This window comes from Salmo salar, chromosome 20 (genome assembly GCF_965601325.2).
Source record: "Salmo salar chromosome 20, fSalSal1, whole genome shotgun sequence".
NCBI lineage: Eukaryota > Metazoa > Chordata > Actinopteri > Salmoniformes > Salmonidae > Salmo > Salmo salar.
In genome coordinates, this window is record NC_138310.1 from 25,102,653 (window position 1) to 25,116,514 (window position 13,862).

General features: G+C 42.2%; 2 protein-coding genes across 7 annotated transcripts in view; both read right to left on the reverse strand.

Moving 5' to 3' along the window:
* plcf (1-acyl-sn-glycerol-3-phosphate acyltransferase zeta) overlaps positions 1-1,269 on the reverse strand; it is a 46,085-nt gene extending 44,816 nt beyond the window's left edge. Inside the window, exon 1 of one of the 3 annotated variants that reach the window (XM_014160041.2) lies at positions 1,142-1,269. The gene's annotated coding sequence lies outside the window, so the exon portion shown is untranslated. 3 annotated transcript variants of the gene reach the window in all.
* An 831-nt stretch (positions 1,270-2,100) lies between these two features.
* Positions 2,101-10,397, reverse strand: rpc4 (DNA-directed RNA polymerase III subunit RPC4). 4 transcript variants are annotated; one of them, XM_014160043.3, is made up of 10 exons: positions 10,214-10,390; positions 8,946-9,147; positions 6,575-6,743; positions 6,429-6,472; positions 6,156-6,313; positions 5,921-6,045; positions 5,647-5,818; positions 5,279-5,529; positions 5,026-5,178; positions 2,101-2,960 (listed from the first exon to the last, which is right to left on the reverse strand). In XM_014160043.3, the coding sequence occupies exons 3-10, from the start codon at positions 6,740-6,742 to the stop codon at positions 2,841-2,843; spliced, it is 1,191 nt and encodes a 396-aa protein (XP_014015518.1). In that variant the 5' UTR covers position 6,743; positions 8,946-9,147; positions 10,214-10,390; the 3' UTR covers positions 2,101-2,840.
* Positions 10,398-13,862: the final 3,465 nt, after the last annotated feature.

The window sequence follows — 13,862 nt, forward strand, 5'->3', positions numbered from 1 at the left end:
GCGTGGCGTCTCTCTCCTTCAGATTATGATGACTCAAATGTTTGGATGGTCAGGCCAACCAAGTCTGTTCTTCGTAACATTAATTAGCTAACGTTAGTTCTTTGTAGCCAGTTACAAGTTTTTGCAATTACTGATGCCACTATATATATATTTTTTTAAGTTACTATTTCCACTAAACATCACTCCTCGCTCCAGTCACGACATGTTATTATAACATCCGAAGCCGGCTAGTTAGTTATGTAACGTTAGCTGGCTGGCTGATAACATTTTGGTGAGGGGCTTGTTATTGCACAGTATAAGAATCGAGAAAAGTATGTACGTACATTTTCTGACTGTTGCAATAATTTTAACACCATCTCCAGCAGACCAGGAAGGGAGAAATTACACGGATTCTAGCTAATAATGTGTCACGATTCATGCATCCAATCCGTATCACACTTTTAGGCTAGCCAATTAAACTAAACTCCACGAATTACAATGGAGTTGAGCAACTCAACAAATTACGACGGAGTTGAGCAGCCACCGGTGTGGGCGGACTGGATTTCAGCAGCCAAATGGCCTGCATTTACACATTAATTGTGGGCTATTCTTAAATCATAGAGTTGCGTCGGCTATTCTATGGCAAGCTAGCTAGGCTAGTATTATGAGTACTCGGACTAGGTGGAATGCAGCTACGACCAGAAGTGACTTTCTTAGCAGGTTAGAAATTACACATCAGTTTAGAAGTAACATAGCAGTTTAGGATAATTAGGTGAAGGTTAAGAAAGGGGTTATGGTTAGCTAAAATGCTCTTAGTTCTAATCTGCTATACTCTGTCACTATTTACCACACCCCCAAAGTCAAAATTGGCTAGCTATATTGTACAAATTCATTAAACGAAACTTTGCTTGTGTGTCTTAATTTAAGATTATGCATAAGGTTAGCAGTGTGGTTAGGTTAAAAATCACATTATGAAAATTGTAGAAATAGGCGGGGTTTAGACGTGATCACTTTGTGGCTGTGGTAACCATTGACGCTGTACACCATCTATTCACAAACAATATCAAACAGTCGATTTTGTTGCGCTACGTTAGCTTTCTATCACGGAAGATGAGATACAATTTCCTGAAACGTGGGTAGATAGCTACATTAATGTACTCACCTCACATTGTTGTCTCCACCCGTGGCCAACGGACAGCGGCATAGACTTAAGGTGATGAACGATGATGGTGCGCATCAGATGTTCCTGCGAGAATCTCGTCGGTTTTGTGGTCTCGTTTTTCAGCAACAACAAAAACATTCTTCCTCGTCTCTAAACTGATATCTGGTGGTAGGACGTGGAAACACCCGCGCATTACTTAATGCTGAACACAAAATACATGTATATAAAATATTTCACAGTAGGCCCAGTGAGTGCAATCACATATATGATTTAGTTGGGTAAATGCAGTGGTGGAAAAAGTACCCAATTTTCATACTTGAGTAAAAGTAAAAGTCACTCAGTAAAATACTACTTTTGAGTAAAAGTCTAAAACTGCTGGAGACCTGGAGTCAGAGCAAAGTGGAGGAGCTAGTAAAAGTATAAATCATTTCAAATGTGTTATATTAAGCAAACCAGACAACACGATTTTCTTGTTTTAATTTACAGATAGCCAGGGTCACCGTTCAACACTCAGACATAATTTACAAACAAAGCATGTGTTTAGTGAGTCTTCCAGATCAGAGGCAGTAGGGATGACAAAGGATGTTCTCTTGATCAGTGTGTCAATTAGACACATTTCCTGTCCTGCTAAGCATTCAAAATGTAACGAGTAGTTTTGGGTGTCAGGAGTAATGTAAGGAGTAAAAAGTAAATTATTTTCTTTAGGATTGTAGTGGAGTAAAAGTTGTCAGAAATATAAATAGTAAAGTACATATACCCAAAAAAACTACTTAAGTAAAAATACTTAAGTACTTCAAAATACTTATGCAATCCACACTAGACCCTGATAAATCCTCATCTCACATCATGTAAAGTTGAAAAGATATGGATCACAATGAAAATGTTTGAAGCATAACAAGTGACCTATACCTTAGAGCTTCAGTGCTAATATAAGTATATGAATACATTAAGCACACAGGAACTTTTGTTATTTTTATTCATCTTACATCCAGTCATTTAGGTATGCGTTTACATGGAAAATATTACTGCTCCACTTATCCCTCTCAAGCCTAGACCTGATAGTGTGATCTGCTTATAAAACTGGAATGGGACCAGTGGTGTAGTGGAGGGGAAACACAAGTAAATGCAGTTTACGCAGCTTTTTTGTGAGACAGTTTAGCCACCTTTTTTGTGACAGTAAAAAAAAAAAAAAGGATAGAGCGCGTTCATTTTTACAGTGCGACCGGCAATCAGAGTTTACCCACCTATTTTCTTTACCACTACATCACTAAATAGGACATTTGGAATTTGGCACATTCATGTAGGCTAATCATTTTTATGAGAGAATACTGTACCTACCCTTTATTGGAGTCATTTAGCACACATCTCAAACAAGGTAATCTTTCCCCATCACTTTCAGCAGAGAAAAATATATAAAACGTTCTGTAAACAAGCCAGCTTTTCTCACAAACTAGTGGTAGGAAATCTGTGTTACAAGACTTTCTATTTCACATTCTGAAACTATCCAGGGCCAAGTTACAACAATGGACACCTGAAAAAACATGTATAGGTTTTAGGTGCCATGTTTGCTTGTGGTACTACTGTCCTTACACAGCACTGCACGGTCTGTGTTATTCTGTATGTGGTCCCCACTGTACTATAGAAACCCTGGCCTTATGGTGGGTGCTTATATTTGTCCTGTTCGTCCTGTCCTGGTTCGTCATACTCTGTTCTCCAGCAGGGCTTCGAAGTCTGGTGAGCAGACCAATTTGTGTTTGATGTGTCCCAGCACTGACAAGTCACCAGTCCGGCCCTCTCCTGTTCCAACTGACACCAGTTCCTAAGGGGGTGGGGGGAGAGGCAATTATATTGGCACACTTGCACTTTGCTTTAATAATTCCTAATTTGTCTAAAAAAAGTTTAATTTGAAAAAAAAAGGCATCATGAAATCAGCAGTGTCAGGTGTTTTGTGGTCCAATGATCAACCCAGTGTCCAAATATTGAGTCTCCATTGAAGGTTGTGGGTCTTCCAGCATGACAATGACCCCAAACACACATCAAAAAGCACACAGGAATTGTTAAGAGGATATGTTGGACTGTTCTTGAGTGGCCAGCGAAGATTCCAGATCTGAATCACATCCAAAACCTATGGCGAGATCTGAATACAGTAGTTGATGGAGGGCTTCCTTCAAGTATTGAAGAATTAGAGCAGTTTGCTGCTGAAAAGTGGGCCAAATTGTCAGTAGAAAGGTGAAGCAAGCTTATTGATGGCTACGATAAGTATATTTCTGCAGTTATTTTGGCCAAAGGCTGTGCAACCAAGTACTACCTCCGGGGTGGAAATAATTTTGTCCATTCCCTTAGTCTTTATTTTTTTAATTCAAATTGTAAACTTAAGTTTGTGGTGACCAAAAAGTGTTTTTCAATTTCAACTTATTTTAGAATAAGGAATTATTTAAGAAAAGTGCAAAGGAGCCAATATTAATTGACCACAACTGTATGTTTACATACAACTACAGAGAAGTGAAGATTTAAAGGGAAATTCCACCCTTTTTCCAACATTAAATTCATCACCAACATCAACTACATGACTAAAAGCATGCAGACACCTGCTTATTGAACATATCATTCCAAAATCATGGACATTAATATGGAGTTGGTCCCCGCTTTGCGGCTATAACAGCCTCCACTCTTCTGGGAAGAATTTCCACAAGATGTTGGAATATTTCTGCTGGGACTTGCTTCTATTTCAGCCACAAGAGCATTAGTGAGGTCGGGCACTGATGTTGGGCGATTAGGCCTGGCTCGCAGTAAGCGTTCCAATTCATCCCAAATGTGTTCGATGAGATTGAGGTCAGGGCTCTTTGCAGGCCAGTCAAGTTCTTCCACACCGACAAACCATTTCTGTATGGACCTCGCTTTGTGCACAGAGGCATTGTCATGCTGAAACAGGAAAAGGCCTTACCCAAACTGTTGCCACAACATTGTAAGCACATAATCTAGAATGTCATTGTATGCTGTTGCGTTAAAGGGTCCTAGCCCGAACCATGAAAAACAGCCCCAGACCATTATTCCTCCTCCACCAAACTTTACAGTTGCACTATGCATTGGGGCAGGTAGCGTTCTCCTGGCATCCGCCAAACCCAGATTAGTCCGTCGGACTGCCAGATGGTAAAGCTTGATTCATCACTCCAAAGAACGCGTTTCCACTGCTCCAGAGACCAATGGCGGCGAGCTTTACACCCCACCAGCCGACACTTGGCATTACGCAGGGTGATGTTAGGCTTGTGTGTTGCTGCTCTGCCAGTGAAACCCATTTCATGAAGCTCCCGACGAACAGTTCTTGTGCTGACGTTGCTTCCAGAGGCAGTTTGGAACTCGGTAGTGAGTGTTGCAACTGAGGACAGACGTTTTTTTACACACTACGTGTTTCAGCACTCGGCGGTCACATTCTGTGAGCTTGTGTGGCCTACCACTTCGCGGCTGAGCCGTTGCTGCACCTAGACGTTTCCACTTCACAATACCAGCACTTACAGTTGACTGGGGCAGCTCTAGCATGGCAGAAATTTAAAGAACTGACATGTTGGAAAGGTGGCATCCTATGATGGTTTAACATTGAAAGTTACTGAGCTGTTCAGTAAGGCCATTCTACTGCCAATGTTTGTCTATGGAGATTGCATGGCTGTGTGCTCTATTTTATACACCTGTCAGCAACGGGTGTGGCTGAAAAATCCACTATTTTAAGGGGTGTCCACATACTTTTGTATATATAGTGTATGTGAAAACATCAGATTTCTATGTTTTCTAGTAAAACAAATAGAAAAAGATAAGTGTTTCTGGTGACATCATCAGTAGACACTAATTTTAACCAACTATGAGCAGCCAAAGGTTGTGTTCTCTCTGACCTGGAGGAAAGCGCACGAGGTTCCCAGAGCCACATCTAGTGTGACATGCCCCAGTATGAGCTGCACCCGACCAGACTTCCGCACCAACAGTCGTCCCACCAGACCCTCCTGTAGGTCCCTCAAATGGCAACTGTTCTCCTCCTGCTGCTCCTCCTATTCCACAGAGGACAGACACACAAACAAACTGATCGTATACAGAGTACACAGTAGCCTTGCTTTCTGAACCACATATTTAATACACCTGAATACCTACTTGAGATTCAGTTTTCAATAGCATGGACTGTCCATCCTCTGACTGCATCTCTGTCTTCACTGGCCTGACCTCTTGGGTGGGCGGTTGCCCTGGTAGAGAGTCAGGGAGCTGGATGAAGAACAGCTCCTCCACTTTGCTCTGACTCCAGGTCTCCAGCAGTTCAGGTAAAACTTCAGGCTCAGGGAGTGGAGGTCGCCTGAAACTGGGTTCCATCTTCTTGACCTCTGGAGCATCTTCTGGCTCCTGCTTCACTGAAGAGTGAGAGAGGGAGACAAATGGCCTAGACAGTTATAGTAGATTGTTTTGCCATTCTGTTTCATTTGAACTGACATGAAGGTTGGCGATGTAAGAGCTGTGATCATAGTTACCTTTGACTGCATTTGTTCCCTCCATGGCCTCAATGTCCTCCTCAGACTTGTCTGGTTTGAAGGCTATATCAGTGACATCACTTTCCTCCTTGAATCCCCACCCTGACACAGCCAGGGGCAGCTGAACAGGGCAGCTCCTTACATCACTCCTTAGGTGAGGGTCATCCAGGAACTGGTGGAAATTAGTTGTAAATTACTCACAAGTGGACAAGGAACTAGACAATTATTGTACAGACCGACAGTATGATGAGACATAGGTACACAGAGGACTCACATTGTCTCGTTCCAGATTGCGCAAAATTTCTTTGGTCTCTTCCTCTGTCTCCCTCTTCTCCTTCTTAATGTTGATGATGGGTGAGGGACCCACACTTGGTGCATCTCTCTCACCTTCATAGCCGCCTGAATAGAGCACAGGAAGAAAGTTCAAACGTAATGATACATCATTATGGTAATGATACCATATAACAAATGTTATGGAATTCCAGCTGAATGAATGACCCTGATCCTACCTCTTTTCTTCATCATCATCTCTGCAGGCCCTTGCTCAAAGATAGAGTGGGACTGGATGACTTCTGGACGTCCCCGGCCCCGACCACCCCTACCACCTCGCTCACGACCCCGATCATTCTCTCTCTTTTCCCTCCTTTGACCAGCATCAACATTCTGCCTATAGTAGAAGAAAGTAAAACTCTGTTAACAAGATATGGTCCTTTAGTATGTGCTGGAAAACATTTCAGTATCATGCAATCACATATTGTCACAGACAGAACAACTGTACTTACTCTTCTTTAGCTTTTCGGCCAATAATGTTAGGGGTGAAGGTTTTCTGAAATATAAAACATGGAAGTCAAGATGGCCCTAGTTAAATAAATACACAAGTGCTGGTGATAGACCATTAAAAACACTCCATACAATTCACTGAGCCTACCTTCTTCACCCCTCCTAAGGTGAGGTCTTTGGTGCGCATGGAAGGGAAGCGGCCGGTGGAGAGGGTAGCTGGAAGCCGGCGTCCCATCACCAATCCCCTGCCACTCCCTCCAGGCGTTGCTGGAGTGCTAGAGGGGCCACCAGGGTCGCTTGAGCCTGGCTCCGCCATCCTGGACAAAGCAATTAGGGAGAAAATTGTACAGGAAAGCTAAATGGATAACCATCCACACGGCTTCATTCAATAAGTCTTCACAAGAACACCTACAGTATATCTGCATGTAGCCCTTATTATGACTACAATTCCATTGGGTCATTCCACATATCTATATGCTGCCTGAGGTAAATTCCCTGATGTGACACTGCCCGATATCATGTAAAAATGTTCACAGTGTGAAATACCTCACAACATAGCCGGAGGAAGTAGGGGTGCAGAAGCACTCCCTGAAAAATCTGGATTAAAAAAAAAAAAAATACATTTTTACAAAAGTAGTGCACTAGGCCTTTACTAGTCCTGTATTAATAAGATGATACAGCCGCCTGTAGCGCGGGAAAAAAATATGTTAATAAATCGCAGCACCCCGACCCCCAAACTACATCCTGCGGCTATGGCTCACAATCAATGATTAGCTTTTTTTTTTACGCTTGTGATTGGCAGTGCTTGTGAAGTCGCAGCATGATAAAGCTCAGTTTGCAAATTCTCACTGGTCCTTTGCTTGTGCCAGATTCTCTTTTAGCCATTGAGGTATTAAAATAAACGCTCTTTGCACAAGTTTCCACTAGATAACACAGCCAAAAGGTCCAAACTGCCTACAAAATGTGTATTTATTATTTGTGTACCTGTGACATTTACTGCATTGTTAGGAGCTAGTAACATAAGCATTTCACTGCACCTGCTATAACCGCTGCTAAACTGTGTATGCGAGCATATAAAGTTCCAAAAGTTTTCCAAAACCGTATCGCGTGCAAGGATTAGTAACGTTTCTAAACGTTAAAACAGAGCGTCAGGATTGTAGTTCACATGGAGCCAGCTGTGGTCCATACCTTCAGCTGAGAACCCAAGAGGGGGACCCGCTGGCCTTCAAATCAAGTTGTATTTGTCATATGCGCCGTATACAACTGGTGTAAACTTTACTGTGAAATGCTTGCTTATGAGCCCTTCCCAACGATGCAGAGTTTAAAAATAATAATAAAAATAGTAACACACGAGGAATAAAATACACAAGAATTGAGCTATATACAGCGAGTACCAGTACCAGATCAATGTGGAGCTATATACAGGGAGTACCAGATCAATGTGGAGCTATATACAGGGAGTACCAGTACCAGATCAATGTGGAGCTATATACAGGGAGTACCAGATCAATGTGGAGCTATATACAGGGAGTACCAGTACCAGATCAATGTGGAGCTATATACAGGGAGTACCAGATCAGTGTGGAGCTACATACAGGGAGTATCAGTACCAGATCAATGTGCAGAGGTACGAGGTATTTGAGGTAGATATGAACATAAAGGCAGGGTAAATTGACTAGGCATCAGGATAGATAAGAGTAAAATAAAGAACAGAGTAGCAGCAGCTACTGATGAGTAAAAGTGTGAATGTGTGTGCGTAACTTGTATGTTTGTGTTGGTATGTGTGTGCATGCATATTAATGGCACCCATATATATATATACACACACACTACATTGACACTCCCACACACATTCACATTTCCCACACACTAGGTACCATTAATTGACTATTTAGCAGTCTTATGGCTTGGGGGTCGAAGAAGTTTCTAAGCTCGTTGGTCCGAGAGCCGATGCTCCGGTACCGTTTTCCAGACGGTAGCAGAGTGAATAGTCTATGGCTTGGGTAACTAGAGTCATTGGCAATTGTTCAGGCATTCCTCTGACACCACCTGATATAGAGGTCCTGGATGGGAGGGAGCTCGGCCTCAGCGATGTACTGGGTTGTCAGCACCACCCTCTGTAGCGCTTTGCAGTTGAAGGCGGTGCATTTGCCATACCATGCGGTGATACAGTGCTCGACCCGCTCCACAACAGCCCTGTCGATGTGGTTGGCGGAGAGCTCTCCCCTTTCTCCTATAGTCCACGATCAGCTCCTTGGTCTTACTGACGATGAGGGAGAGGTTGTTGTCCTGGTACCACACAACTAACATGCTGAGCCATCGCGCGCATGTTGATTTTGTCCCCCCCACACCAGACGCGTTCAGGATAAGCAGGTTGAAATATCAAAACAAACTCTGAACCACCTATATTAATTTGGGGACTGGTCAAAAAGCATTAAACATTTACAGCAATTTAGCTAGCTTGCTTGCTGTTGCTAGCTAATTTGTCCTGGGATATAAACATTGGGTTGTTATTTTACCTGAAATGCACAAGGTCCTCTACTCCGACAATGAATCCACAGATAAAAGGGTAAAAGTTTGTTTCCTGGTAATCTCTCCTTCTTCAGGCTTCTTCTTTGGACTTTATATGGCAGTTGGCAACTGACTTTATGGTGCATTACCAATACCAACTGGAGCATGGACCTCAGTTCATCTTTCAATCACCCACATAGGTATATGCTCCTAAAAACCAATGAAGAGATGGGAGAAGTGGGACTTGCAGAGCGTTAAGCGTCACAAATAGAACCAAGCTCTATTTTAGCGCCTGGCTACGTAAACGCTCGCGAGCAGTGTGGGTGCAATGACTGAATAACATGTGTATATTTATTTTGCAACGCTCGCCCACGCGACGCGAGCCGGTGTGGTCAGCATGTAAGTCTCTGACATCCTCCCTGTAGGCTGTCTCATTGCCGAAGGTGATCAGGCCTACCACGTCTTGTCGTCAACAAACTTGGTGTTGCAGTCGTGGGTGAACTGGGAGGGGACTAAGCACACACCCTTGAGGGGTCCCCATGTTGAAAGTCCCCCTTGGGTTCTCAATAACACTCCCCAGTAGGAGCAGTCCTCCATAGGAATGAATGGAATTCTACAGTATTTCTATTAAATATTAAGGCCAAACTTAGTTATTTATTTTTTTAAATTGTAGTGGGGACAGTATCATTAGTCATCTCTAAAAATTATACTTTAAGGAAAATGTTATATATTTTCTGTTTAGCTCACATAATGTAATTTAAAAAGTATACATTAAGACAGAGGTGTCTAACTCATTCCACGGAGGGCCGAGTGTCTGCAGTTTTTTTTCCTTTCAATTAAGACCTAGAAAACCTGGTGAAGGGAGTTCTAATTAGTGACCTTAATTCATCAATCAAGTACAAGGGTGGAGCGAAAACCCGCAAACACTCGGCCATCTCATCTGTAGAATTAGTTTGACACATGTACATTATGGTGTCCGCAATAGAATAAACATGCCAAAAACTATAATGGTAGGGGAGTGCCAAGATGGAGGCTTCAACGGAGCGTCATCTATTGTATATATGAATAATTGGATGGAATGCGCATAGCTTTATATTTGTCTTTGATACCACATTCTTAAAGTTTTATAGAGCCTATGCTATTGGTAGTTAGACAACGTTATAGCTACCACAACTGAGAATCAAGAAGTTGTCAACACATGGCAACAATGCACGCGGGTTACATTAGTTAGCAAGGACTAGTTAGCGTTTAGAGATTGTTGTCTTATTACAATTACCTGATTACTTCTATAGATGTTCACCAAACCAAGATTGCGTTTAAATGTACTGTACCCCTTCTATAAGTCAAACCGTGTCAATTTCTTCAGCCAGTGGTCTACTCAAAAAGTCAACATTGACTGCTGTACAGCGCCATGACAGATAGACGTGACGTTGCATCTTGTGTTTTTTTGCGGATCAAACATGCGCAGGATTTCTTCTTCTTCTATGGTATAAAGGTGCTATACAAACAATCGTTTAATGTGCTTGCTGCCTCCTACTGTGCTGGATTGTGCGATCAATCAAATCATGGGTTGCCTAATTCTGTACTACAAAGAAAATACACTGAACAAAAGTATATATGCAATATGCAACAATATCAAAGATTTTACAGTTCAGATAAGGAAATCATTCAATTGAAATAAATTCATTAGGCCCTAATCTATGGATTTCACATGACTGGGAATACAGATATGCAACTGTTGGTCACAGATAACAACAACAACAAAAAAGGTAGGGACGTGGATCAGAAAACCAGTCAGTATCTGGTGTGACCACCATTTGCCTCATGCAGCGCTACACATCTCCTTCGCATAGAGTTGATCATGATGTTGATTGTGGTCTGTGGAATGTTGTCCCACTCCTCTTCAATGGCTATGCAAAGATGCTGGATATTGGCGGGAACTGGAACACGCTGTCGTAAACGTAGATCCAGCGCATCCCAAACATGCTCAATGGGTAACATGACTGGTGAGTATGCAGGCCATGGAAGAACTGGGACATTTTCAGCTTCCAGGAATTGTGTTTGCAACATGGGGCCATGCATTATCATGCTGAAACATGAGGTGATGGCGGCGGATGAATGGCACGACAATGGGCCTCAGGATCTCATCACGATATCTCTGTGCATTCAAATTGCCATCGATAAAATGCAATTGTGTTCATTGTCTGTTGTGTTATGCCAACCCATACCATAACCCCCATGGGGCACTCTGTTCACAATGTTTACATCAGCAAGTGCTCACCCACACGACGCTATACACGCAGTGTGCCATCTGCTCCGGTACAGTTGAAACCGGGATTCATCCATGGAGCGCACACTTCTCCAGCGTGCCAATGGCCATCAAAGGTGAGCATTTCCCGAATGAAGTCGGTTACGACGCCGAACTGCAGTCAGGTCAAGACCCTGGTGAGGATGACGAGCCTGCAGATTATCTTCCCTGAGACAGTTTCTGACAGTTTGTGCAGAAATTATTTGGTTGTGCAAACCAACAGTTTCATTAGCTTTCCAGGTGGCTGGTCTCAGACGATCCCACAGGTGAAGAAACCTGTTGTAGAGGTCTGCTGTTGTGATGCCAGTTGGATGTACAGCCAAATTCTCTGAAATGACATTGGAGGTGGCTTATGGTAGATAAATGAACATTAAATTCTCTGGCAACAGCTCTGGTGGACATTCATGCAGTCAGCATGCCAATTGCACGCTCCCTCAAAACTTGGGACATCTGTGGCATTGTGTTGTGTGACAAAACAATGCATTTTAGAGTGGCCTTGTATTGTCCCCAGCACAAGGTGCACCTGTGTAATGATCATGCTGTTTAATTAGCTTCTTGATATGCCACACCTGTCAGGTGGCTGGATTATCTTGGCAAAGGATAGATGCTCACTAACAGGAATGTAAACAAATGTGTGCACAACATTTGAGAGAAATAAACTTTTTGTACTTATGGAACATTTCTAGGATCTTTTATTTCAGCTCATGAAACATGGGACCAACAATTTACTTTTTTTTTCTTGTGTATAAATAAACAAATCCTTAATAACTTCTAACAAACCTTCCCCCTCCACAAAACCCTCCCAACCTCATGAAACATTCTCTATCATGCTGAGACTCATCCTTAGGATTATTCAGCATTTCAAAAATCATGTCAACCATGACATCTGTTACCCTAATAACGCCTTTGACGTATCTACAAACATCTTTAACCTGGCATTTCTGCTTTCCACAATCCAAGTTGTGTTGATAACCTTTCCAATGAAAGCTATTAAGTCCATTTTATTTACAGCCAGTGTCCTTTGACACAGCACAAATATGGGAGCAAGATTTCTGAACAGGCCTTAGTAGAAGCATCAGTTCTGACAGAAGGTCCATTTACTACGAGAGCAGCCATGGTAGCTCCATTGTCCACCTAGTAGTTCCCCCAATCTGTCTTACAGCCTCTGCATATGAGACATCATGATAGTTTCTATATCTCTGGGCCTCTCTCTGCACCTGGCATCCACCAAATGTAAATCAAAACTAGTAGTTGAATTGACCTCTGTACCCAGTGGGTTGGCACATTTTTTTCCCTCAACTTAGCATAAGCTCCAGGGACATGGCTTTTGATCTTCTTCCCATTGAGTTTCCATTTGAAGAATCTTCCCTTGTTGAGCATGACTAACACAACATATTAGCAGTCTACCATTTCCAATGAACCGGGCTAGTTTTACATCACCTCTCTTTTTTTACGTAATTTGTTAATCGGATAGTGTGTAGATGCGGCCCTGTGGTGACATCAAACACCATCACAACTTTCCACTCTAATACATACATCATTACTCGTTCCCTACCATCACTCTCTTCACGCTCTCTGTACTAGAAGCGCCAGTACTTTCAATAGCATGGTGTAATGAATACTCAGGAAGTAAAAGGTGTAGATTCACACGCAGAGCGTGGCAGGTGTTTATTTCACCTTCGCAGAAGGTATAAATTGTGGTCGCAGGCAATGGTCATACACAGGTAGGCAAACAGGCAGGTGAATCAAAACTGGGACTGAATAACTGGTCTATAACTGGTTCTCACAAATAGGCTAGGAAAAGGCTTAGTAGAGTCAAAACGAACAATACCTGACAAAGATACGAACATAATGAATTGAACTAAATAAGGAGTTGATGAGACCAGGTGAGTAACTAACACAGGTGAAATCAATGAACAAAAATGAAAGACAGGGCTACGTTCAAGAACACAAAGAAACAGGCCTACGTTCAAGAACACAAAGAAACAGAACACAAGGTTGACTAAGAAAATAAATACAGAACCTTACACATGGTCTCTCTTTTTGTGAGCAGGATTTGAGTTTGGTAAGCCAATTTGAATACAGAAAACATATGTACATTTACAAAGCCATAGATCAAAATACTATTTATAAACAAACAATTTGTTTGTTTTGGGTGTGTTATTTTTTATATAGTTCAGGAATTGCATGAAAGCATAGTAATAGCCTAACAAGCCTGCAGCATTTGCAGTAGGCCTATGCGTCAACATGCTTCAGTTCGGCTGGGCTTGGCGAACTGAACAAGTGTGCTCGCATACTCCCTTAAAACCTTTGCTTAGAAAAACTAGAAAGAAGGCCTACTGTTTGTCTATTTTGAGAGTGCCGTAGCCAGTATACACTTCCTCAAAATAGTTAGAATTAATCTAAGATAACTCAAGAAATCTGTATTCATTTTGACGTGCAAAATGTGCTTGACAATGAGTCAACAAAGACTTTATTGAAGAATCTCTAAAGTTGACCAATCACGGACTTTGGCTAAAGAACTTCAGCTACTAGCCTCAGAAAAAATGTTGTGTGACCGACCAGCTGAAAAAACCTTTACCAAAGTCCAAACCAACAAAAACGTCACATGTCGTTA